Below are 25,198 nucleotides of genomic sequence, written 5' to 3'. Positions count from 1 at the left end.
AGATCATCGGGACTTCACCTAGGATTGTCGGGAGGGAAGAAACCGGCCCGATTATCTTGTGGTGAGGCCTGGCTTTAGGTGTTTGTGTGGTGTTACCTCTGTGTTGGTGGGGTTGGCAGAGGCAGGGGTCTGTAAAGTTGAGGGATCTTGCGGTTGATAAGAGGAAACAGAGCTTCTTTCAGTTTAGTGTAGTTGCGGTCCAGCTCTCTGTGGTATTCCTTCTGATCTGGACCGATCAAAGACTTGTTCTTCCTCAGAGCATCCTCACACCTGAATACACAAAATTGCTGTTAGCTGGTAAGACGGAGAAGAACTTTCTATAACATGTAGACCTGTAGTAAGAACAAAATATTCAGATCCAGCCTATACTGTTTTATTGTTCTTTTGGCTGGAAATAAAAGTCGCTATTCTCTTAATTTGTTTTTACTTTATAATCCTTGGTGTGAACAGGCCTTGAAGTCCGGGTAAACGGAATTCTGAGAATTGTTTCTAAACACATTATAGATGTTAGAAATGTATTGGTGAAACACATTACAAAGACTCAGAAGTATGTAGTACTGAATTGTGGAGTCAAACCGTTAATCTTTTTATGAGTTTGAATTCAAATCCTCCAATAAATATCTTCACATAACCCTACTGTGGACTCAGGTTGAGCGATGCCAGTGGGCGTGGCTTCAGCGCCAACAGGGGACACGACCCCAGCATTTGAGAGCAGAGTGTTAACCTTATTTTTCCAAGAACGTATATTATTTACTTGGACGTTTTTTCTCAATTCAAATTTGGGTGGGTGGTTAAAAACACTTTTCTGTTGTATGAGAAACTCAGAACACACATTTTAACGTCAGTTTACCCGGACTTTTAAGGTCCAGTGTATAAAATTTAGTGGCATCTAGTGGTGAGGTTTTGCATTGCAACCAAAGGCTCACTCCATGCTCACCCTCCATTTCAAAGCACTTAGAGACAGTACAAATATGTCCTCACGTTTTGCTTCTCTAACGCAGGAGATAACATATTTACGAGACGTGCTCTGCAGAGCAGTTTGTCCATTTAGGGCTACTGTAGAAACAACATGGCAAATTCCATGTAAGGAGACCCGTACTGTATGGAGATTGAAAGGTAATAAAAACATAACTCTTCATCATGTAAGGCCATTATAGATCTCTAAAGACACAGTTATGTATATTACATTGCGTTTCTGTATATAAATCCTCCAAAAAATTATCAAAGGATCTTTAAGACCAGCATATTGAAAATAATACCATGTTAGTATGGATTTGAGAAGCCACCTTAGATAACGTGTGCATACTTTTGTGCAAGAATGTGTGTAAAAAAACCTTTTGGTAAAGTCTTTGAAGCAGAGACGCAATTTGTTGTGATGCCGGAATAGTTTGGGGTCCTCTGGAATTTCAGACAGGAAGACTTGAGCCACCTCAAGCGGACCCTAGAGGACAATAATGCACAGGTTGACATCCACACACGTCAACATCACAAAAAAGGAAATTATTTCTTTCTATAAAGATTACCTGATTAACCGTGGTGCCCACAGAACCCTGAAGCACCATCTGAAGCATCTTTGGGTCAGCGGGTTCCTGATGGGTGGCAAAGGCCAGTTCCAGTGTTTTCTTCTGCATGTCCTCAATCGCCACCTCCATGGGCATCAGAATGATCTGCAGCACGTATGAAACAGTTAGAAAATCTGCATTTGATGTTAATGTATGTGTCCCTAAAACAAACATCCAAATACCTCCTCTTTGTGGATGACGTTGATGCGGGTTTTGATGTAGGGAAAGGCGTGAGAGGTGGTCAGGATGGTCTTGCGTTTGTACTGCTCGTGCAGGTCGCCATGTGCCCGACCATCCAGCGTGAACGGCGTGCAGTACATGAAGGTGCGCAGGTTATAGTTTTTGTCGAAGTACGTGATGCGCTCCTTCAGCTCATATGTGTCAAAGAAGGGCTCCACGTATGTGATCTGAAGGTATGCCTTAAATGTGTAGAAAAACTCTTAACTCAATTTCTGAAATTCATAGCTCATAACAATCTGAATTCAGTGTAAAATATCTTTGCTTTATTCAAAAAACTTTGCAAGTTCTCCAATCTGACCTTATTGGGGTCCAGCTTGTTCTTGTCAACAGGACTGGAGTCCTTGATGATCGCTACCACTTCGTCACCAAATCGCTCCGAGTAAAACTCCTAAAACAGAAACAAAAGCATATGAGAAATGATCATGAGACGTATCAAGCCTGAGAATGAACTTTGACCCGGGGTCATAAAGTCCTAACAATGTGTCCACATGAACTAATCTTCATATTTACTGTCATTAACACCCAGAACTGCAGACGTACCTCCAGCCTGTGTGAGATTTCGGCCAGTTTAGTGATTGAAGGCTCTTTATAAACAAACTCCTGCTCATCCAGATCTCCAAAGCGGCATCCGTAGAAGCCCACGCGGAAGTAGGTGCCAAACATCCTCTATGACCTGAACATTGAGGACACGAAAAGACAGCAGAGGTACTGAGTCGTGACACATAAAGCAGACATGTAAATCACTTTACTCCGTTTCAGACATGTTATGCCTAAGGGAAACGACACTGATGGTGTGTTAGGATGGGTTTGTGTATGGGAATCTGCATATGTGTGCCCTGGGACAACACTGACTTCTGCCATTCTTGTGAAATGGCCTTACATAAGTGTGTCAGAGTGGGATGAAACAGCTTGGGTAACTAAAGTTGATCTCAATGCACTCACCAGAAAAACATCCAGACAGCACAGGCCAGGCCACACAGAGGCAAGAGGGGGAACCCAAGAGGGAAATGGAGATAAAGACCAGAGACGTTTTTTAGTGGAGGACAGAAATCATCTGCTAACACAAACTGTGCAACACATGGTACAGATAAATCCAGAAGCACATTGAGATCAATAATCCCTACCTCCCATCCTGAACTCTGTGCGTGGAAACACCAGGGAACACACCGACGAAACAGAAAACAGACATCAATCAAACATCTCACACCACACACGTTGAAAGTCCTTAAGGGTTTTTTGCTTTGGACACACCTGATTGTATACTTTGTTGAAGGCATCCTGCAGTTTGCCGTGGACGGTGGCGAGCTTCTTAAAGTCTCGGTTGGCTTCGTGAATGGGACAGAGGATCTTATAGACCTCATTTATGGCCTCGTACATGGCAGCCTGGTGGAGAGACAGAGACTGTGGTTAGGCCGTGAATGATGTAAGATTTAATACTATAAAAATATGTACCGCTGACAAGGATGTGAATCAGAATCCCTTTCGCTTGGATACCAGGACAGTTTTTACAGACTGTGGGATAAAAGATGTGACTCAGGAGAATACTGAACCTCTCACCATGTTGAAAGAGGCAGCTGCTTGCTCCAAAAGCCCTACGAGTCCAGACTCACTAAAGTATTTCCCAGAACAGATGCCCTCCTCCTCTGGGGATAGGATATCATCAGACACCGCTGACTCCTCCAGCACATTCGATGAGATACTCTGTAAAATGGTATTTGAATGTAAAAGGTGCTCAAAACAACAAATATACATTTTCAATTTTATTCTTTCATGAAATACAAAGTTACATGTTTATAATTTTTGATTGTTTGTAACAAAATAACATTTTTTTTTATGTATTACATTTTTATAATTATACAAATGAAGAGTTTGGTTCCAAAATGAGAGAACTCTGCTTTTAAATGATTTCAATAATCTAGTTTTTTATTATGTTTTATTGTGTTGGTTAGCTGTATTTTTTCAGGTTTTATGGCTTAAATCAAAACAAACGAACTGCAGTTTGATTGATATTAATTGTAATGTAGAATAAAAAAAATTCTCTCATTTTGGAACCAAACTCTTCATATATACGTAAATATTATTATTATAAAAAAATTGGTTATAATACTTTATTTATATAGTTAAGAATAAATCTGTCTAAAATTAAGCTCGCCACAACTAGAGTATTACCAGAATGTAGGGATGATTTTTTTAAATCATTTATACTGTTAGGTTCACTATGCGTCAAATAAAACATTCTAATTAGATTAAAAAGTAGAACAGTTTTTTAAGTAATAGTTTATATACATTGGCCCAATAAACACTTAAAACAAACACACACATTGAATTTACCTGAAAGGACACACAGCCGATTGGGAGGTAGCGACAATCTTCAAGCATGTTGAGGTACTCGGCCACCAGGGCGGCGCTATGAACCAGGCAGTGCGCTGCCTCCGCATGATTCCCTCTCTCGGAGTGCTTCCCTGCCATGTTCTGCAGCCACGTGAGTCTCAAATCTGGAGAATTCTGATAACCTTTAGCAATCCTGAATAAAGAGAAGATCGGTTTGTACACACGAAACGGAATCTGGTATTGTGGTCTCAATGAAGGGAGAGTGCCCACCTGTACATGAGGTCTAGGAGCATCTCTGGGTCCTGCTGGTGTTCCTTCATCTTCACAGTGTCGGTGAGAATCATGTGCAAGTTGAAGACCAGATCCTGGACCTGAAGATATGATAGAGCAAACGATTGACTGCTTTTTGTTCATTTTTGGTCACACATGAAATTGTTTTCCACCAAACTGTACAAAAGTGACTTCTAATGTGTGGTACCTGCTCAGGAAAGGGTGAATCTCTGAGCTCCAGGTCATCCTCAGCGTATGTGAGAATGGTCTTTAAAGAGCGACGCAGGTGCTCTTCATTGAAGGTCTGGGAGGTTCCCACGAGTGAAGACAGAGACATGGTGACCTGCATCTTCACACGAGCAAAATTCTACACAAGAAAAAACAACAAACTCAGGTCACAAAACAACATCCGCTTTATCTCTAAAAGGGCATATGATCACAGTTAGCCGGTTAAAGTGATAATGTGCCTTACGTTGCCGATCTCAAAGTTCTGTCTCATGAGCAGGTAAAGGGAGGCGCTGGCGTGGCTGCGTACAGAACTCACGCTACTGCTGCAGTGACGCAGTAACCGCAGACAGAGATCAGCACACAGCTCTGTGTCCTCATCAAACAACATCTCTGGAAACTACAAACACATACACAGGGCTTAGTTTTTTTGCCAATACATTATAGAAATCGATCATATACAGAGATGACCTAACGTAAACATCACTTAAGAAATTAAACTTGAATAAGCGCTGTTCAACGATGAAGTTTGTGTTTAAATAATACAGCCGTGGAAAAAACTAAGAGTCCATTCTAAGAGACCAAAATCTAAAAGACCAAAATCAAACCTCAGGAGTGAAAAACTCATCCAACAGCAAATGTAAATGACTGACAGCATGACAAGTCACATGTAAACCCGGATAAAGTCCAGGTTACCACATCAGAATGAATTTTTGAACTTTTCTTAAATAATAAATAATAACAAATATTACTGTTGTAAAATATAAACATGTTTTCTTTGCAATATTTGGGGTCTGAAAAAATATAGAGCATCTTTTCTGTTATTTTGACCTGTTTCTCCAGTGATCATTTTCTTCAAATAAATGCAAATAAAAATTTGAGAAATATTGTTAGTAGTTCACAGAATGAAACAAAAAATTATTTATTTCTAAATAATACATTTTAAAATCAGAAAAACGGTCTGTGAAATGGTCTCTTCATTTTTTGTGTACTGTGCACATTTATTTTGTATTGACAGTATAAACACACACACGTACACATACATGTATTTATTTTAAATATATTTGCATGTATATATTAATAATATAAATAATAAAAAAAATATATATAAAAAAGTATTCATTTAAACTTATACATAAAATATATACATGTCTGTCTATGTGTTTAGAAATACAAAATCTTCTATTATAAATATGTACAGTGCACGGACATTTATTATGTTAACACATATTTGTATTCTGGATGTGATTAATTGCGATTAATTGTTGAACAGCCCTAAAAATAAGTGAAAATCCTTGAAAAAAAAGTGATGACAAAGACTTTTTGGCCGTAAGGTTTTGATCATTTTTTCAGTGTGTCACTGTACGTTCACACTGCCGCCGAAATCCTCTCAAGCAGTGGACTTCTACATTCCGATTGGTTGCCGCCGAACCGCATCATAGCTCATTACCATAAAGTTGACCTGATTTCGACTCTCATAGATGGCCTCGACGTGCCTCGCCTCTGCTGGCTCACATTGAAAATAAGTTACGATCTCGACGGTGGTGTGAACGCACAGTCAGGACAACTTTGAGCCAAGACAGAGTTAATGTGTGCATTCTGACATATTGCTGACACATACAAAATACTATATAATATAATGATTCCAAATAAGACATTATTGCTGAATAAAACTGAATTTTACACAATAATTGACTCAATAAAATTACAGCACACCTCTGCTCAACAGACCACAAGATTGTGGCCGAGTATGTGCATTGTGCAATACTAAGTGAAGACCACTAATGATAGTCCAGAAGACACACACACACACACCTTATAAACCAAAGCTCTTTGTGTGCTAAAGCAGTGCTGCAGGAAGAGGGCGCTCTGGTTTCCTGCCATACTGTGAAGCAGCACTCTCAACACTCCACCCAACACGCTCTCCTTCAGCTCTGACATCACCACCGTCTGACACAGACACAAAACAAAAGCATCATTAATTTACGTCAAAGTGGCTTACATAATACCAAACATATTACGTATTGGAATATCCTTAAATAAAATATATCAATATGGGGAAAAGTAAAAGAGATAGAGGAGGATGGTGGAGAGAGAGAGAGAGAGAGAGAGAGAGACAAAGCCTCCTTTACTTTCACTATGATCTCCAGTGTGTCCAGCGCTATTAGAGCAGCTTCGGTCGCCAAGTTTCCATCCACTACAGACTCTTGCTCCACCTCTGCCTTGCTTCTGCACAGAGACGGTGTTACAGTTAGCTATTCATAGTGCCCACACGCACACACACAGTCTGATGTGTGTACCCTGTCATTATGTGCTTTATGAAGTTGAAGGACATCTAGAAAAGCAGTATAACAGACGTCTATATAACGTGAAGAGCAATGGAACGACGTACTTGTCCACTCTGTCTGCATTCTGTCTCCAGTGGGTGACGTTCTTCCTCCAGCGGACGTTCTCCTGACCTCCATAAGGACTGCGCTCTGAGGATCAAAAGCACAGAGGAATGAAGTCCAGCGCCTTTACACACACTCACACGCATGCACACCGCGCATCTGTTGTACCTCTGCAGCGACGGACCATCTCCTGTCTTGCTCCGATGGTGCCCAGTATGGCCTCCTCCAGACGGGCCTTCATGTCCTGAGATTTCTTAAAGGTCAGACTGTTGATCCGCTCCAGGGCTTTCTTTCCCTGAGAACAGAACCATCAAAAAGAATCGAATTCATGAAAGTGTAAAGGAAAAAAAGACTGCTATCAGGCTGTTGGCATTTAGATGTACCTTGTGTTCGAAACAGGAGAGACAGAGGTGCAAAAGATCAAGCAAACGGTTGATCTGAGGGACCGACAGGTCCGACACCCAGCGCTCCAGCAGGCCCGCGTCTGCGTTCTTCCACACCCACAGGAAACACACCAGCAAAGTCCTACTGCACTCTGCAGAGAGGCCGCTGCAAGGGCGAGCGGCCTGCGAAAAGACAAACAAACACTGCCTTACACCCCATACACGCACAACAAAGCAGTGGGCTGATGAACATTAAAAATGTCGGCCTATTTAAGGCAGTCATATACAGCGGATGTCCTTACACACCCGTGTGTGAAATAAACAGTCAAACACACATGACTCTCATTTCCTCCGCCATGCACATTAATATTCTTTAATGGCTAGCAGAAGCATATGGACAGATGTACCCTAGTGGGGGAAATGTAAAGGTGTGTTTAGCCCCTGGTGGTGAACAGTGGTATTGCAACAGTCACTACACTACAAAGTGTCTAAATGTCTCCTCTAGTGGCGATGTTAAGAATGTGCAGCTGTAAACCTTATTGCAATATTAAAGAAAACCTCAGGAATACCACAAATATCATTTCAGTTTCTGTTATTGGTCTTATTTTCATTTTGATAAAGCAACAGTTTAGAAGTGAATAATTTTATGTGCACAAATCTATGCATTTCTATTTCTATTTCTATCTATATATACTCTAAAGCCACAGAAAAAAATATGAGACCATTTTTTTCTGAATTTACTATGTATATGTATGTGTTTTGTTAAAACTTCCAAATTTTGAAAAAAGTTTTTTATTTGCATTTATTTGCAAAAAATGAAAACTGGAGAAACGGATCAAAATAGCATAAAAGATGCTCTGTTGTTTTTAGACCTCAAATATCGCTAAGAAAACAAGTTCATATTAATTTAATTAAGTGTGCATGTTGATGTATTTAGAAAAAGTAAAGAAAGTCAAAGTTTCTATGTCTTGTCAAGCTGTAAGTCTTTTTGGCATTTTTTTTGTGGCTGAAAGAATTCATGATAATTAAAAAAATATTTTTCTCTTAAATGAAATGTATTTGTTTTGTGTTTTCTCTTTTTTGGCCAATAAACCACACTTGAAATATAAGTGCATGCATATGTTGGAGACCAAAGAACCTGCACTAGAATTACAGCCTTTTGAAATAAAAAAACGATACTTAATTTGTATAAAATTAATAATTTATCAGCAGGTACTCACCACTGTAGGTAAAGCGAAAGAGTTGACTTTAGAATGGGGGAGTGGCGAGCCAGCTATCGCCATAGCAACAGACTGGCTGATGGTGCCGTTGTCTGGGTCGTTCTCGTCTCCGAGCGCCAAGGCGTGACGTACGCGCTGACCGGACGTGTCTGTGACACAAAGCCAAAAGATACACATCTCACTAATGTTTGGATTTTTGAGCGGCTCTCTGGTGCTCTGACCTTTAAAAAACCATTCAACTAATAAACAAAGAGTTCATAGAAATAACGCAACAGATAAGCAGGCTATTGTGAGCGCTCGACTTTAAGAGACTAACTGACCTGTGAAGTCGTGAAGCTGGGGCAGCGTTTCCATGACGATGGGGATGAGTGGCAGGTAGAGTTGGGCGATGTGAGAGCGGACCTGAGGGTCTGTGTAGCGGGGGTCCGCATCGTGACTGCATAGCAATGAATGCAGCGCGCTAATGGCTTTCTTGTGTAGGAAGAACAAACTGCGAGAGAGGAGAAATATAGAGAAGTGTAAGCCGTGTGATCTGAGGTGTTGGTGCTGGTTATTTTAGGTGGTTATGAAGCATCATAAATGGGTCTCATATGAGATGGTATGATATGTTGGCAGCCATGTAACCGATTCTGTGCCTTTTATGAATTGATTTTTTTCGGGAGGGATCTGTAGAATTCACTTAAACATTGAAAAATGTGTCAAACAAATCTGAGAGTAGTCCTGTGGTAATGTTGCAATAGTAGCACAAAGGTGCACTAATAGGTTAATTTACCTGCACATTACTTTGGATAAAAGTGTCTGCCAAATGCATGAATGTAGTAGTAAATCTTTCATAGAAAAAAAATCAATTAAATTATATATTAAATCTACAAATAAATATTTCTTGCACAAAGAAACAGAAGCTAGGAGATCTGCTGATCTGAGAGCCTTCTGTGGGAGCAGATGCCATGTGGGATTGCATATCTGTATTGTTTTAATAATAATTATAGATACTGGAAGTGTGATCATATCACACTTTATTTTTCTCCTGTTCAGTATGAAATATACTGTTCTATGCCAGCTTTACAAAGTTCACTCAGTTTTCATTTTCTATCAATACTTGTCCCTAGAAAAGCTCGTCTGTAAATGTTTTTTTTGTGTTAGCAGCCCAAAGGTTGTGTGTTTTATTCCCAGGAAACAAAATGGGTAGTTGACAAATAAATTGAAAATGTGTCCTATGGTGTGACAGCAAAATATTTGAAAAAAAAATAACGATGAAGATAATTCTGTTTAATACATTTTAGTTGATATTATTAATATAAATATTATAAAATAATATATTATTAACAGTTTGCTGTCACACCTTAGGACAAATGTGCAGTTAATTGTAACTTATATTGCGATAAAATGTATGAATGTTTGACACCTTACGCCAAATGCAAATGTTTTCTAGCATTTTGTCAATTTTAGCGTTTTAGCTATTTTAAGTGACTATCTGCATCTTAGTAAATGTGTATGTGTCTCACCCCTCTCCGTCCGGCTCGAGGATGAGTGACAGTTCAGACAGCAGAAGACCAGAGAGAAAGTGCTGCTGGCGGAAGGGCACAGACAACTCGAACATGCTGACCACGCCCTGATCCTGAACGTGACTCGAAAAAGCCGAACTCTACAAGAGAAAGAAAATCCACTTCAGGGCCACGTGAAAATGCTTCACTCCAAAAGCTCAACTGAAGAGTGTTGCCTTGATTTAATGCGTTTATCTGGCTGCCAGACAGCACATAAAACACATCTATCATGAATGTGGGAAACACTTCACTACACTGCAAACACATCAGGAAACCCTAAACCACTAACACTTTATTTCTGAGGATTATGTGAATGCGGTCAGTTCCTATAAACATTTACAAAAGTCTGCTCTTTCTTAAGAGAAAATGTCATTTTAGCTGTCAAGAGAGGCCAAATAAATAAGTACTTTTATTCTTAAAATCTTGAATTAGGATGTAAAATAAAATGTTTAAAAAGTTTAATTAAGGGTTTAGCTCTAACAGTAACATGTAAAGCACAATGCTATTGCATTTATTTTTACAGTAACGCACTCATAAAGTACACAAACAAGGCCAATGTTCCAGAAGTAAATAAAATACTGTGTGTGTACCTGAGATGTGGTGGAGGATGTGGATGGTGAAGGTGAAGCAGGAGGACTGAGTGTGGCACAGGGCAGGTTGAGGTTGACGTAGTGTTCATGGCTGCAGACGATCCGCATGAAGTCCATCCTAAGAGCGGTTAAAGTGCTCGGATTCTGCGCTGTGTGCAGTTTATTATTAATCTGAAGACACAACACACAGTCATCAGAAAATATCACATATCAAGTCCAGGGGTAATTTTTTTGGAGGATCTATTGACTGAAATGTAATATAATATACATAACTATGTGTTCAGAGGTGTATAAATACCTTACATAATGGCGTGTTATGCTTTTATTACCTTGGAATGAGCTATTTCTATCTACATAAACTACAGATCCCCTTGCATGGAATTCACCATGTTGTTTCTACAGTACTGTAACCCTAAATCAGGGGTCGGCAATCCGTAGCTCTCGAGCTGCATGTGGCTCTTGTGCCGCCCTGCTGCACGTCCATGCAGTCTTTATAAGGCCCTGTTTATGCCTGGTAATAAGATGTGTTTTGGTCGCGTACCACATCCACAAACAAACTTCGTAAATACGTTATCTCCTTTCGGCAAAAGAGCGTAAACATGACGACTGCTTCGAAAGGGAGGGGGCGGAGTGAGCCATTGGTTGCAATTCACAACCTCACCTCTAGATACCGCTAAAACTCACACACTGGATCTTTAAACACTAGACACTTTGCGAAATACCATGTGATTCCCACGAATCCCATCCCTACTGTGTATTGTAAATTATGCTTTTTATAAATATCACCTTGTTTTAAAAATGCACTGTTGTTGTGCTAATACAACTTACGAAAAAATACTAAACAAACAAAACATAAACACAGGCATGCATATTTGTCCATGTACCTGTTTATAATAGGAGCGGATGAGGTTGAAAACAAAGCCTCTGTCCATGAGTGAAAGCAGGTCACTGAGGAAAAAGGCCAGACTGCTGTTTAACCTTTCCACCAGTTCGACATCCTGAAACACACACAGAGTCAAGAGATAAGCATGCATCCTGTTAATTCATCTCTCCCTTAAATAACAACAGAAGTAAACAGTCATAAAACACAGCAGACACACCATAAAGTCCAAAAGCCTATGTGTGTGTTCATGAGGATCTATGTTCCTCCAGCGGTAAAATGAGACACGTCTGCTCTTACTTTGTGATATCTGCTGGCTATGTCTGCGCTGATCGCACACACAAGGGCGGCGATGTCATCCACAAAGCGGTCTGGAAAGCGCTGCCGTCGGGGCATGCCCATTCGTGATGACAGGAACAGATGATGGGCCATGCTCTTCACCTGTTATCACATACAGAAGAATGAGTGATGTCAGCTCTAGATATGACAGTGCCTCGCAAAAAGCAGTGGAGCTGCTGTTCGTTTTTTGGGTAGACCACAAAAGGAGACATTTTGATCAGGGCTTATGCATTGTATTCATTTATATGGTTGCTGTGGATAAAGTGTAGATATGAACTGACCATTAGCTGAAAGAAGAACCAGGCCTGCTGCAGAGATGCTTCTCTCACGCTGCTGTTGCTCACCACCCACTGGAGAGCCAGTTCTTCATGAAGCAGCTGAACGCACAGAACGTTATCAAAAAACACAGACACAACACACCCAGTCCATTCATTCAATAGAGCTGCTCAGTCAAGAAGGGAATTAGCATTTATGAGGCATCTAGGTTTTTAGAAAAGTTTTTGATTTATGAATAAGGTCTGCGGTCAACAGCACTTAAAATATTCATTTGCCAACATAAATTACACCATCACATAACTCGAAATCTAAATTTTGAGACTGCAGGGTGCTTAAACATTGCTACATAAGATAGGGTGACCATACATGCCATTTTTCCCTGACAAGACAAGGCCAAGATTTCAGTTGCGTCCTCTGGAGGTAAATAAATTAGACTAATTAAAAATGAACAACTGCCCTTTTTTATTTCTCAAATGCTGCACATTTCTTTGCAAAATAAAAATTATATTTTATGTAAAATGAAAAAAAAAATAACAAAAAAAAATGATAATACAAAAGTCTCTGTAATATAAACAAAGACGTTGTGCTTTTCATACCACGTTTGCAGTAAACACAGCGGTCCCTGTTGTTCAAAACATGTATAGCCATTAATTTAACATCTCAACTGACTTCAAACGCCGCATATTATAATCGATTTTCAACCAGCTCATGGTTTTTTAATGTGGAAAGTGAAAATTTATGTTAACCACAGAGTTTGTTTCAGTCATACATCCAAAATTATTTTCTTAAAACCAATCCGAAATTATAACGGATAACAGGGCTGTTAAATAATCAATCACATCAGTTAATTTTTTACATACTATACACATGTCTAAATAAAAAAAACACTTCATATAATTAAATAAATATAAAAATATATTTAAGCAAATATTTCCTAAATATACTCGTGTTTATATACATGTTTTGTGTTTAATAATAGAAAATTATTATGCACAGTGCACAGAAATATATTATGTAAACACAAACTTTTAATCTGGATGCAATTAATCGCGATTAATCTTTGAACAGCCCTACCACATGGTGAATTAACCCTTCCTTACTGACATAATGACTGAACAGCTTAGACAACTATCGAAATGATCATTCAAAATATGGATGGATGAATGGAAAAGAGGTGAATGTGAAAGAGAGTGAGGCTCTACCTTTTTGGCGATCTGCCTTGAGGGGGGGCAGAGAATGGAGGCGGTCTCGATGAAGGCAGACATGCGGTTACATCCACGCTCACTGGCCTGCAGACCAGCGGGTGAACACAGGACAATGATGATTAGGATGATGATGAGGAAAAATAAAAGAAGATGAGAGAAAACGAGGAAAGAAGAATGAAACGGTGTCTGCTGGATTCACAAACCCAGGTCCAGCTTTTGTAGAAACATAACACACATAATACATTATATAACAATGTACAACCTGGTACATCTTCAAGTTACTATACGGCTGGTCACCAAACAAATACATAGACAATGCGAGAAATCATCTGCCTGAAACAATGATGAAATATAGTCTAGCATCACTGTAGAAAGGTGTTCCTGTAGCTCAATTTGTAGAGCACTGTGTAAGCAACACAACTTGGGTTTGATACCACGAAACACACTGATCAAATACTGATATTGATCCAATTGATTGAATGCGCTGTAAATCACTTTGGCTCAAAATGTGTGCTGAATACACAAAAGTACTGCAAAAGTAATGTAAAGAATTAAAGGGGTCATATGACACGGTTTAAAGGAATATTATCATTTGTTTTAGATGTAATGCAATGTGTATACACGATTTAAGGTTCAAAAATGCTTTATTTACCAATTGTAATGACAGGTCGCCCACCTTACTTGCGTATACATTTGGGCGGTCTAAGTCAAATCAGACCACGAACTTACGTGGATTTGTGGGGGTGTGGTTACAGGAGGCGTTTCAGGCAGTTCTGGGTGACCATTCGCTTTAACACTTACATTTTTAAGTGTCTAATACATACTTGGGCAACTTATAACACACCAAAGACACAAAAACACGTATTCGCACCATATGACCCCTTTAAAAACATTTAAAAGCATCTGTGCTTAACATGCAATACTTAAGTGCATACAATATAAATGGATATATTCATGAAACCTGGGTTTTGTCCTTCCATCACTATGAGAGATCATTAATATTGTTGTTGTCTACCTTTCTAGTACATTTCTAATGGCAGAAGATGCTCATCTAAAGAAGAGAGAGTTGATGGTGAGGAGGTGGACAATGAAGAAACAGAGACGCACAAAAAGCTTTGACGCCAACACTCACATAAACACATAAAGCACCATGAGATCATGCAGGAACATCAATACTAATGTGATCGAGAGAGATCAAGGTCGTGACGGTAGAGATGGGGTTGATATCAGAGTGTAGTGCTGGGATATTAGGATGTTGGATTTGTGGACTTTGGGTTGGAGACATACAATTAAACCCGGACGTTCAGAGAAAGTGAACGATCATGTAAGTGGCATATAGGTTTGTAAAGAGAGAAGAAATGTTGGGATTCAAGGTTTGAGACGGCATTAAGTTATGTTAGGATATTAGGTTTAAATCGAGACAGTTTGGTACTGAGTTTGATAGTAAAGTAAGGGGTAAAGATTTAAAACATTAAAGGGATAGTTCACACAGAAATGACTTTCTGCTGACTGCCACAGTAGCCATTTTTTCCAACTATGGTACTAGTCAAATCTGTTTGGTTCCTCACATTCTTCAAAAAAAAAGGTTAAGGGTGAGTAAATAATGACAGAATTTGGATTTTTAGGTAAACTATCCCTTTAAAAACCAACGTCAGGTTGTAGGGTCACAGAAAGTCAAGGGTCATTTTGGGTGTAGGGTTTGATTGGCACCTGCTTGAGCTCACAGCTGGAGTTTGGATTCCGACGGAGGACGGCCCTGGAGCCCCCCGGAGCATAAGCAGAGTTTACCCAGGAATGTGAGCGGTCTATCCCCTGCTTATTCAGTGACGACACAAACACACAGCACAACACAGGGACGATGGGTCATCCACATACAGGTGCAGGCAGGGCGGGAAGTGCAATTGATTCAGGGGAAGGAAGCGAGGTCAGGGACACAGCGAGGGAGGGGTGGGGGAGAGGAACAGCAGCACCCCAGCAAAACATAAAAAGCACAATAATTAGCTGGCACAGAAAACATCTTGATCACCGACACCCACACATCAGTTTTAGTCTCCGTTTACACCTGATATTAAGATCCAGCTTGGGCGATCATTATTTCGTGGAAACTATTCATATCCACATTGGAGGCTCGCCCCAAATGGATGTCGGTACTAGGTGTAAAAAAAGTCTCTGATCCTGCAAGCTCCAGCAAACCAAGAAAACAAAAACAATCGCTCAAAGTGCTTCTTGAACGCAATTCACTGTCGCTGTCAATCGAATAAGAAACCCACAAAGGTTGGTCAGGCTAACCTGAACAACCAATCAGAAGCTAGAACGAGAGCCCACCTTGTTGCCGATGATTCTCTGTACCTCCTCGTCGGGGGTGGCAGGCGTGGAGGCCAGGTCGGGGTTGGAGTTACTGATGCTCTTGGAGCGGGACAGCAGAAGGCTGCTGGGTCTCGCTGTGGCTCTGGAGAGCGTAGCGTACTGGATAGGGAGCTCGTAATGCCCGGATCCCACTGAGGATTCAAGAATAAAAACTTACAGTTTGCCCTTAAATAAGCATGCTGTATGAGGCTAGAGGCCAAATGAAAGTGATTGTGAATCTGAATGGAGCAGTTGCTCATGTGATATAAACCCTGGGCTGATTCATCCGTCTGGAGTTTAAAGGTTAAGTGACGTTTATAGTTTTAGGAAAGGTTCAATGACTCTCTTAAGGTCAAATGAAGCCATTTTCGAGCCTTAACGTCCCTGTGAAATGGTAGTTGTGATCGTTTTTATTTTGGTATTTTGACACAGAGTTAAATGGAATTTCTAATGAGAAGACTAATGGGAGTGGCTTTCGTCTTTCTCTGCGATTTGATTGGATGTATAAAAACAGCTGTTGCGCTTTGAAATGGAACTGGGAGCAGACTGACAGTTGAAGGGGAGGAGTTAACGGATGCTTCGCCCAAGCCGCCAATAGGTCATTTAAGATGGATAGTCATTACAGGAAGGAAGTGCATTTTCAGATTTTAACTAAAGAGAGTGGCCAACATTGATAAACTATTTACAATAAACGCTGCAATATTTCGTGAAAAAAAAGGCATCGCAATTTTCCTATTTCACTGGGACTTTAAAGGTGACGCTTGTTTTGGGATCACTGGCAACAGCAAACAGAACTACATGGTCTTTCTATGAGTTTGGGCCTTACAGCAACTATTCAACCAATGGTGAGGATTTGGGGTAGAACTGACAGTATTTAAGCAATACAAAGTCAATCATGTTATTCTTATATTCATATGATGTAATCATCATTCACCAGGAGGGGGCGACAAAGGCTCTGTAGTGGGGAGATGGAAGCAGTAGTGGATGTAGGAGGAGAGCAGATTGTTGCGGCCCTGGTTGTCCTGGCTCCCTTCCAGGTTTTTGTGGATCTGGTTTACCAGCAGGGCCATGGCTTCAAATGCAGCACGGCCAAGATTCACTAGATTTGAAAGGAGAAAAACAAAAAAAATTTTTTAAAAAAAAATGCCGTAATAGCCCCTAAAGAACATATTTAACTATCTGTTAAAATTTAAGTATTAGAGGAAACAGGATTCACGTAAATTGTATTTGGTTGATGATAGATCACAAATGTATGTCGTAAATGTTTTAAGTGTATAAAAGAGAGTTGCATTAACTTCATTTACAATTCGTTCTGATTGGTTCCATACACTGCGCAAATTGTTAATGTAACAATAAAAGCATGTAAAATACATAAAGAGAGGAAACCAAAGGATGTTTGTGTTCCTCACCGATCTGTCCCGCTATGACAGGCGGGTGCACGATTAACAGTATGAGTTTGCTCATCAGCTGATGGAGAAAGCGCACGCACGTGTCCAGCAGCGCCCCCTTCAGAGCGGCCATACTGGCCTTAAGCTCCGCCTCCACGTTCGACTCGGTGATTATTACGTCCTTCAATCGATACGGGAATGAGTACTCTTCCAGAACATGCGCAAGAGTGAAGAACTTGTCCAGATGTGGGTCCTGCACATGCATACAACACAATGTTATCAGTTGATTCTGATAATGATTCTGGTTTAGTATCTGTTCGCAGTGTGTGACATCTACACCTAAATATGTATTTTTCTGCTTTGAGATGGCATAAAATGATCAATCAGTGTATAATATTGGCAATGTATGGTGCATGTAGTAGAACACGACATTACCTGTGTGTGAACAGAGGATGCCGCAGACACTTGAACACTGAACACTCCTTTGTGGTTGTCCACCCATTTCATTCCTGGTAGCTGAACCTTAAATATACAAAGACCACAGCATGTCATGTCTAAACAAACATTAGGATTGTGACGATACCAACATCAGTTTAAAGCAATTAAAAGTACTGCAACAAAACCACAACAATTAAACATTACAAATTCAAAGGTTTGCATTAAAATGAGCAAAATGTTTTACAAAAAATACAAAACACTGTTAAAAGTTTTTTAATTACATCATATAACATTTGCCCAGGCAGTTCGGCTAATAGTTAAATATTGTTATGGATATGTCGCAACAAAATCATATTTTGAACTCAAAATAAAAATTTGATTCACTCATTATTGGCAAATCCAATTGAAGAAATACAACATACACATATCGTGGATTCTTGTTTTTTTATTTTGCCATAAATCAGTATTAGTCACCCTGTATGTTTTTATGTTAGGTTTTGCAAACATCTTACCAATAAAAAGTATTAAAAAGTGCAGAATACACAGTATTTAATCGTCTAATCGTGAAAAACAGCAAATTTCGACACCCAAGGTTTTGGGAGTACAGCAACAATAGGCTGTTACTGTATTTTTTTTATATTCGTTACCAGCTCCAAAAACCAGCAGAGAATACTAGAGTCGACTCTATTACATTGTAGTCAGAATTTAAGCCTGTACGTTTTTTTATTGGATAACTACCGAGGCATAATAACACTCTGACTTTTGGCATTAGATTCTTATAATTATATAATAATTATGGTCTAGTCTCTCTCATAATTAAGCCTATTCATTTTCATAATTCAAATTACAGGTCTATTAATGGTATGGTTCAATTGTATTATGTAAAAATAGCTTACGTCAGGAGTGAGAACGGAGTAGCTGGGTGGAGGTTTCTCCACAGACACAGGCAGACTGAAGGAGCCGGTGCGCAGACGGCCGTGCTGCATAAGAGGGATCCACTGCGGAGAACAACATAAACCGTTATGAACCTCAAGCTACTCACACGCACTTCAAAAGCATTGCAGCGCTATATTTGCACAATCAAATAATGCAACGACTTCAAAGTGGTTGCAAGCAGCAGGGAATGAGAGTGGGAGATGATGCACAAGAAAGCTTTAGGCGTCTTTTGGGGTCACGCAAAGGTGAGTGTTTCGTATGGTGACCTGAGCACTACAGGAGGGCGACTGCCAGGAGAAGCAAGTGAGAGGGTGCGTCTCTCACCGTGTAGCCCACGGGGATCTCCAGGGGGGTGTTCTGCTTGGGCTGGCAGCTGATGTGATAGAAAGTGAAGAGCAGGTGGTGGTTATCCGTAAGGTTGGCGGGAATCTTCATCTTTACCTCCTCGTAGAATTCCGGGGACCTGCAAAGATAAAAAAAGAGATGAAGTTAAGGAATTAAGATACTCATTCTTATAATATTCTTACATAAGAGATCTTACTTGTTATGGTAGATGACCGGGGTATACGCCTCTTTGTAAAACTCTGCACAGCTTGACTTTCCAAAGATGACCTGTTGAGAAATCACATTGTACATTAAGTGCAAATAACAGTGGAAACACTTCGCATGACGTCATTCTCAACAATGTGCTCAGTTATGATAAAAGCGTGCATTGATTTTAAAATGATCTCAAACCGAATTTGGCGTATCATGTACTTGCGCTACACACGGCCTCGCGCGAACCCTAAATCAATTACGAATGTTTTAGGGTGAGCAGCCGTTGTGGAAATACAGCTCTAACACAATTTGGGAGATCCTAAACATCTGCGATTAGATTACGGAAATGTAAAAGGTTCTGCGAGTTCACAGAATAGCCCTCCAAAATTTCCCCGAGCGCTGCTTAATAGCTCTGGAGACCGAGTTATTAGTTCAAGTGACTTGAGTGAGCTGTGTTTTGAGCTGAAGCACGATACTGTGATATGGACCGATGCGTTTCAGAGGTCCTGCCCTCTTCTTGGCACACATCTGGAGAGCTCTTACTGCTCACGATAAGAGATGAAATCATCAGATGTGCTAACATCATTAAAAACATGTCAGTGTTTTAAGAACGTGTTTGGACAGCGTTAATAGAGCCGCGAGCGAGGAAAGGGTGCGGTTGAGTTTGTGACTGGCGACTCACAGGCATGGCCTGGCTGGGGTCTTCTCCTGCCATGAACTGAACCTTCACGGCGATGTTCCTCACAGATCCCTGCCGGCTGTTGAAGTTCACAGACTGGGGATAGATGTACAACATGTTCCTGAAGGAAAAAGACGAGTGATGAGATGAATAATAAACCCTCATCCTTCCATCAGACAATGAGGATTTGGAAATAGCTTGCAAATATTATGATGAATGAGGCTGTCAGTTTAGGCATGCTTTAACAAGATACACAGGTGAAGTGTCATCTCTTCTGTAGCACTTCTCATAGGTCTCATTGGGCTATATCGTGTCTCCAAAACAGCTCTATACCTCAAATTTAGACGAATACCTCCAAAATAATCTTCTCTAATCTTTTCACTATATATCAATCATTTGCTGTTCTTTCACCTTTCAGCCGATGGCCTGTGAGGGGTCTGTTCACATTACACACATTATTTATCATGAATTTAGACTGTCCATTGCTCCCTCTTCTTTCTGTGCATTCTTATTTAACCCTTGAGTTTTAAATTCCATGACAGATCAGATTAAACCAGAATGGGACCAGCTTAAAGCAGCACAAACCAGCATCCAAGCATACCTAACCCAACATATGCGGCTTTTCTCATCAGAGGTTTCCTCGGACACGCACACGCGACTGACCCCCAGTTAACTTCAGGTTTGTGTTTAGCTAGTGTCTAATAATCGAACTATTTATATTTAATTTTATATATAATATTATTAATTTGTACAATAACTGCATTAAATAAATGATTTGTTGAATGGGTCCCATATTCGGTTGCATTTAAAGAAACATTATGTTACATTGACATCTAGCGGTTGAGCTTGGTATCGCAGTCTAAATTCAAAATATTGGAGAGGCGAGTTTAGCCAAGCGACGGATCTTCACGATTCTCGGTTTCTTTTGATGGTTATCAGAAATAATCTACAGCCACTCTATTGTTTGTGAATGTGTACCAGAAGTTAAGTTGGCGTTACAAAAGTGCGCATGCGCAGGAAGGTTTGTTTATGTTGTTAAGATGAAACGGTCTGTAGTGTAGATGAATTCTGTTAACTCTTTAGCCGCCAGCCTTTTTTAAAAAAAAGTTGCCAGCCTACGCCAGCGTTTTTTTACATTTTCACCAAACTTTAATGGCTCACAGTAAATTTTCTGTAAGGAATATATGGACAAACAATATGTCCAATGAAAGAACCGAGTCTCTGTTTTTAAACAAAAGAAACCGTATTCTTCTATTTTCATTTTTTCTAGTTTTATCACTCCACAGAGGTGGGTAGGTTTCTTCAAAAATGCATCATTTTTACATTTAACAGCTAACGTTTTAACAATTAACGTTTTTTTGTCAAAGATTCCGCCCAGATTACACTCAGAACAATCATTAAAAACATCTACGTTCTAGGTTCTGGGATTCGGTACTTTTTCCCAGAGCTGTGTAATAGTGCCACCTGCTGTAAAACAGTACAAGCAATGATTGCCGTAATAACTCGTCTTTGGCGGGGAAACTTTTTTTTTTTAATTGACTTGAGATAACTCGTCAATGGCGGTGAAAGAGTTAACAAGTGCACTGTAGGGTGCAATCCTCCATTTAAACCGATAAAAACAATGCACTTTCAGGAACATAGAGGTCGGGGAGGGCTAGTGATTCATGTCTATGTTCCAAATACTGGCGAAAACTTTATTTTGTAGTATTCCATTTATTTGTATAGCACTTTTCATAATGCATATCAATCGAAACAAAGTAGCTTCACAGAAAATACATGCTTCAATGCTACCAAACAATCCTGAATATTGTGTTTTTATTTGGGTGTCTGTTAAATGAATAAACACATTACAGGCTTAAAAAAAGTGTTGTGACATCATCACTTGTTCTCAAAGGACTTGTTACTAGAATGGGTGACAGATTTGACGTCACAAATATGTGCCCATACGGCTCAAGCGGTAGTAGGTAATGGTGTTTTAATTCAGCAGTGGACGGTCATGCGTGAAACATTCTTCAAAACCTTAAAATAACAATAGACGAACAAGTTTCTACCAGACCTTTAAATCTTGTGTACTAGCGAAAATGTCTCAATCATTTAACAGTAGAGAACATTCTATTGCTGTAACAGCATTTCATCGAGGGGCACAACTGTGCCATAACAACGCAGAAAGTTTCTCGTCTTTTTAACACGGTCCCGGATGATAATGTTAATAGCTACTTTTGTATATAGTAGCTTGAGAGAAATTTTTTTTGAAGCCTTAGGGGGCCTTCACACGGTGCGCAGCTGGCGCTCTCAAAAAAAAGAGCAGTAGAGCATATATGTCTGTTTATTAAAAGGAACAGTGCACCAAAAATTAAAAAAATCTGTCCTCATTTAGTCGCCCTAAGATTGTTCCAAACCTGTATAAATTTCTTAACCTGTATAAATTGATCTACTGATAAACACAAAGAAGATATTTGGAAGAATCTGATTCTTATTTGACTACCATAGTATTTTTTTTTCCTACTACGGCAGTAAATGGGGGATGAGATCTGTATGGTTACTGACATTCTATCAAATATCTTCCTGCGTGAAGTAGAACAAAGACATTTTAAGGTTTGGAACAACCTGAGGGTGAGTAAATGATGACAGAATTTTTACTTTCGGGTGAACTGTAGCTAAGTCGTGACTTAAGAAATTCTGTTTCCAGGTCCAAGCCTAAACTTGTTTTAAGTGAGAAACATCACATTTACATAAACCTTTTGTAAACTAGCGGTATACACTACAGTCTTACAGAATCTCCAACTTTAATATTTTAATAATTCTAAAAATGAACCACAGTTTGGACATCTGGGATTTCTTTACAGAGATAAAGGTTAAGTTTGAGTTTTTTTGTTTGCCTATGGCTGCATTTGGACCCAGAAACGGTTTATGACCTTCCATATACGATGGTGTGTGACGTAAACTGTTAAGTTTACCTTATGTTACTTGAAAAGTCCTTATCTCCTACTATTAGCTGTTGAAATCAGGGTCTGTGCTCGAGGTACACACATTCACTCGTGACATCTACATGTTTGAGCAACAAAAATAGACTTAAAACAAACCACTTTAGCACAAATCAAACAGATCAAATCAAAACCCTAATTTTTGTAAGAACTATGCCTTTAACGTATATTTAAAAAAATACGTTTGTGGGCAGTTTATGCAATAAGACTGTAAGTTGTCATGTTTGCCTATGAAGCCAGTGGAACAGCCAGATGGTTTAGAGGTCGGCCTCAGAAAACCTTGGATCAAGCACCAGCTCTGGCATCAGAAGCAGCTTTGGTGGAAGAGGTATCGCAGGAGGTCAAAGGTGAGGAATGCGCTGGCAAACCGACTGAGCTCTCAGCACGTCTCTGGTTCAACACCACTCACCTTCTGTGCGAGTGACATAAGTCAAGGTCTCCCTCTCTACCTCTCTTCCAAACACACAGCTGATAGGACCCCATATCTCGATTGATTTCCCAATGTCCATCCTTCAACACACAGCCACAGCTTATAAAAGGAGCACCAGCGCATTAAAGCTCCATTCCTTCACATCACAGTTTGTCATTCTCAATCCTGCAAACGCACGTGAGAACAGCGTGAATTAGCAGGGTCAGGATGCAGACAGCTTTACGCGTGCTGTGTGCGGTTCTCTGTGTGACCGGGGTCCTCTCTTCTCCACTGAAGGCGGTTCAGAGCGGTGTGAAGCTGGTGTCTATGGACGAGGTGAGCATTCTCATGTACGGTGTGCTGCAGTTCAGCGAATCCCTGCATCACATCTACCAGAGCACTGAGGCAAAGCTGGACCGTGTGATGAAAGCCATCAGCCGAACCGAGAGCGAGGTCAAGAAGCTGGGTCTCGACACAGAGGAGGCTGTTCAAAGCGAGCGTCAGATCAAAGAAAAACTCAAGCTTATTCAGGTAAACCTATATAAGAAATTTAAAGGGACATTTCACCCAAAAATGAAAATTCTGTCATCGTTTACTTACTTGTAACCAAACAGATCTTGGCCACCATTGACTGCCGTGGAAACTATGTGTTTTTTTGCATGTGTGATATAAGTACACAGGCAACACCTGAGACAAAACCTCTTAGTGGAGTAAAGGCAACAGCCAATGTAACAGGACCCATGAGTCCATAGGGAAGTAGTTTAGTGATCTCAACCAGCTGTTCTGTTTTCAGGCTCAAATGGAAAGTCTACAGGTCCAAGCCCAAGAGAGCAAAGGCATGGTCACCAGGGTGGAGCAGGAAGAGGCGGAGCTAAAGAAAAAACTAACAGATCTTGAAGAAAACTTAAACGGCTCTTTGCCAGACAAGATCAAGGTATGGTGTGCCACCGTTATTCAGAACCAGACCAGTCACACTAAAACTGTACAGTTTTTCAGGAAATAACCGGTGTGTCTTTTTGACAGAATAAGACAGTTAAAAACACGACTCTTTTGAAGGATCTGATGAAGTGGGCAGAGGAACAGAAAATCAAATTGAAGAATCAGACCCAGCAGCTGGCTGAGTTACAGAAACAGGTGAGACCGTGTGAATTTATTAGTGAACGCATGACGACGATAAATAAACATGTGATCTCCAGTTCATGAAACCATAAACTCATGTCAATACTTGCTTCTCATTTCAGAATGTGGTGTAACCGCAAAATACATTCCTGTTTGTCACCTGACTGTTCACCTGCGAGGAGAAGGAACTGTGAACTTCATCGACACTCCGTTTATGGCACTACAAACAAACTACTTCATATCTGCCAATTATTTCACATTAACATTGAGACTTATTCATGACAAAATAAGCAATATCTTATGTGAAATTCGGCACAAATTGCACTACAATTCATGAACTGAGCTACTTATTTTTTTATTCACTTGATATTTAAACCGTTTATTATGTAACATATATTCTGTATATACTTGTGGTTTGCACAAAAATAAACTTGTTTTTAAGCCACACTATAGAACTTTTGCTCAAGGCTCCCCCATGTGGTTGATAAGCGCAACTGTCTGTTACCAGTGTGGTAAAAACTGTCACTGTATAAGCTTCCCCGTGGGCAGAGCAATACATGTGAATTTGTTTACTAAGCTGATGAAACCGGCACTCTTCCGCGGGCAGGAGATGTTCTGGGCTTTATGTACCGACCCAAACACAGAACTTACAGAGTGTGCTTGTAGCCACTATGAGGCTGCTCAGGAAGCAGCGGGAGTAGAATTTGTCTGGTTGTTCTACCAATAAAATCATTTTTCTTTACATGTCTAACAAACAAGATAAATAAACTGTAAATAATAAACTGATTGTGGAATTTAGGGTTTAAAGTGTAATTTAACATAAATGTAATATTAAAATAATCTGTTTTACTCAAAGGAGATAATTTTTATAGTCACTACTTGATAATACAGGGTACATAGAAAAACA

General features: G+C 39.9%; 2 protein-coding genes across 3 annotated transcripts in view; one reads left to right on the top strand and one right to left on the bottom strand.

The window, feature by feature from the left end:
* The window catches only part of LOC130425673 (dedicator of cytokinesis protein 6-like), a 39,827-nt gene that overhangs the window by 2,587 nt on the left and 12,042 nt on the right, over positions 1-25,198 (bottom strand). The window contains exons 15-49 of one of the 2 annotated variants that reach the window (XM_056752005.1): positions 19,783-19,900; positions 19,105-19,175; positions 18,888-19,026; positions 18,524-18,625; positions 17,625-17,711; positions 17,211-17,442; positions 16,736-16,900; positions 15,781-15,953; positions 15,166-15,267; positions 13,453-13,539; positions 12,256-12,351; positions 11,936-12,076; positions 11,640-11,753; positions 10,756-10,926; positions 10,127-10,266; positions 8,942-9,111; positions 8,622-8,770; positions 7,402-7,584; positions 7,187-7,313; positions 7,021-7,105; positions 6,761-6,857; positions 6,444-6,578; positions 4,876-5,028; positions 4,612-4,770; positions 4,404-4,504; positions 4,134-4,326; positions 3,360-3,503; positions 3,054-3,185; positions 2,927-2,941; positions 2,343-2,468; positions 2,101-2,190; positions 1,745-1,981; positions 1,524-1,667; positions 1,335-1,441; positions 97-270 (exon numbers count right to left, since the gene is read on the bottom strand). In XM_056752005.1, coding sequence (XP_056607983.1) covers positions 97-270; positions 1,335-1,441; positions 1,524-1,667; positions 1,745-1,981; positions 2,101-2,190; positions 2,343-2,468; positions 2,927-2,941; positions 3,054-3,185; positions 3,360-3,503; positions 4,134-4,326; positions 4,404-4,504; positions 4,612-4,770; positions 4,876-5,028; positions 6,444-6,578; positions 6,761-6,857; positions 7,021-7,105; positions 7,187-7,313; positions 7,402-7,584; positions 8,622-8,770; positions 8,942-9,111; positions 10,127-10,266; positions 10,756-10,926; positions 11,640-11,753; positions 11,936-12,076; positions 12,256-12,351; positions 13,453-13,539; positions 15,166-15,267; positions 15,781-15,953; positions 16,736-16,900; positions 17,211-17,442; positions 17,625-17,711; positions 18,524-18,625; positions 18,888-19,026; positions 19,105-19,175; positions 19,783-19,900 — 4,659 coding nt within the window. The remainder of the gene's footprint in view (positions 1-96; positions 271-1,334; positions 1,442-1,523; positions 1,668-1,744; positions 1,982-2,100; positions 2,191-2,342; positions 2,469-2,926; positions 2,942-3,053; positions 3,186-3,359; positions 3,504-4,133; positions 4,327-4,403; positions 4,505-4,611; positions 4,771-4,875; positions 5,029-6,443; positions 6,579-6,760; positions 6,858-7,020; positions 7,106-7,186; positions 7,314-7,401; positions 7,585-8,621; positions 8,771-8,941; positions 9,112-10,126; positions 10,267-10,755; positions 10,927-11,639; positions 11,754-11,935; positions 12,077-12,255; positions 12,352-13,452; positions 13,540-15,165; positions 15,268-15,780; positions 15,954-16,735; positions 16,901-17,210; positions 17,443-17,624; positions 17,712-18,523; positions 18,626-18,887; positions 19,027-19,104; positions 19,176-19,782; positions 19,901-25,198) is intronic. The other variant, XM_056752006.1, reaches the window with a different exon arrangement.
* Positions 23,401-24,598, top strand: angptl8 (angiopoietin like 8). The gene is made up of 4 exons (XM_056753814.1): positions 23,401-23,703; positions 23,966-24,106; positions 24,196-24,306; positions 24,414-24,598. Exons 1-4 carry the CDS (start codon positions 23,401-23,403, stop codon positions 24,423-24,425), a joined length of 567 nt encoding a protein of 188 aa, XP_056609792.1. The 3' UTR covers positions 24,426-24,598.

The sequence above is a fragment of the Triplophysa dalaica genome, chromosome 7 (assembly GCF_015846415.1).
Source record: "Triplophysa dalaica isolate WHDGS20190420 chromosome 7, ASM1584641v1, whole genome shotgun sequence".
Classification (NCBI taxonomy): domain Eukaryota; kingdom Metazoa; phylum Chordata; class Actinopteri; order Cypriniformes; family Nemacheilidae; genus Triplophysa; species Triplophysa dalaica.
This window is presented reverse-complemented; position numbering and strand designations above follow the sequence as displayed.

Bases quoted from the DNA above. Each gene is read 5' to 3' on its own strand.
- angptl8 (XM_056753814.1), top strand. From the start codon at position 23,401: ATGCAGACAGCTTTACGCGTGCTGTGTGCGGTTCTCTGTGTGACCGGG. The intron at 23,704-23,965 runs GTAAACCTATAT...TTCTGTTTTCAG, and splicing joins AAAAACTCAAGCTTATTCAG to GCTCAAATGGAAAGTCTACA. The intron at 24,107-24,195 runs GTATGGTGTGCC...TCTTTTTGACAG, and splicing joins CTTTGCCAGACAAGATCAAG to AATAAGACAGTTAAAAACAC.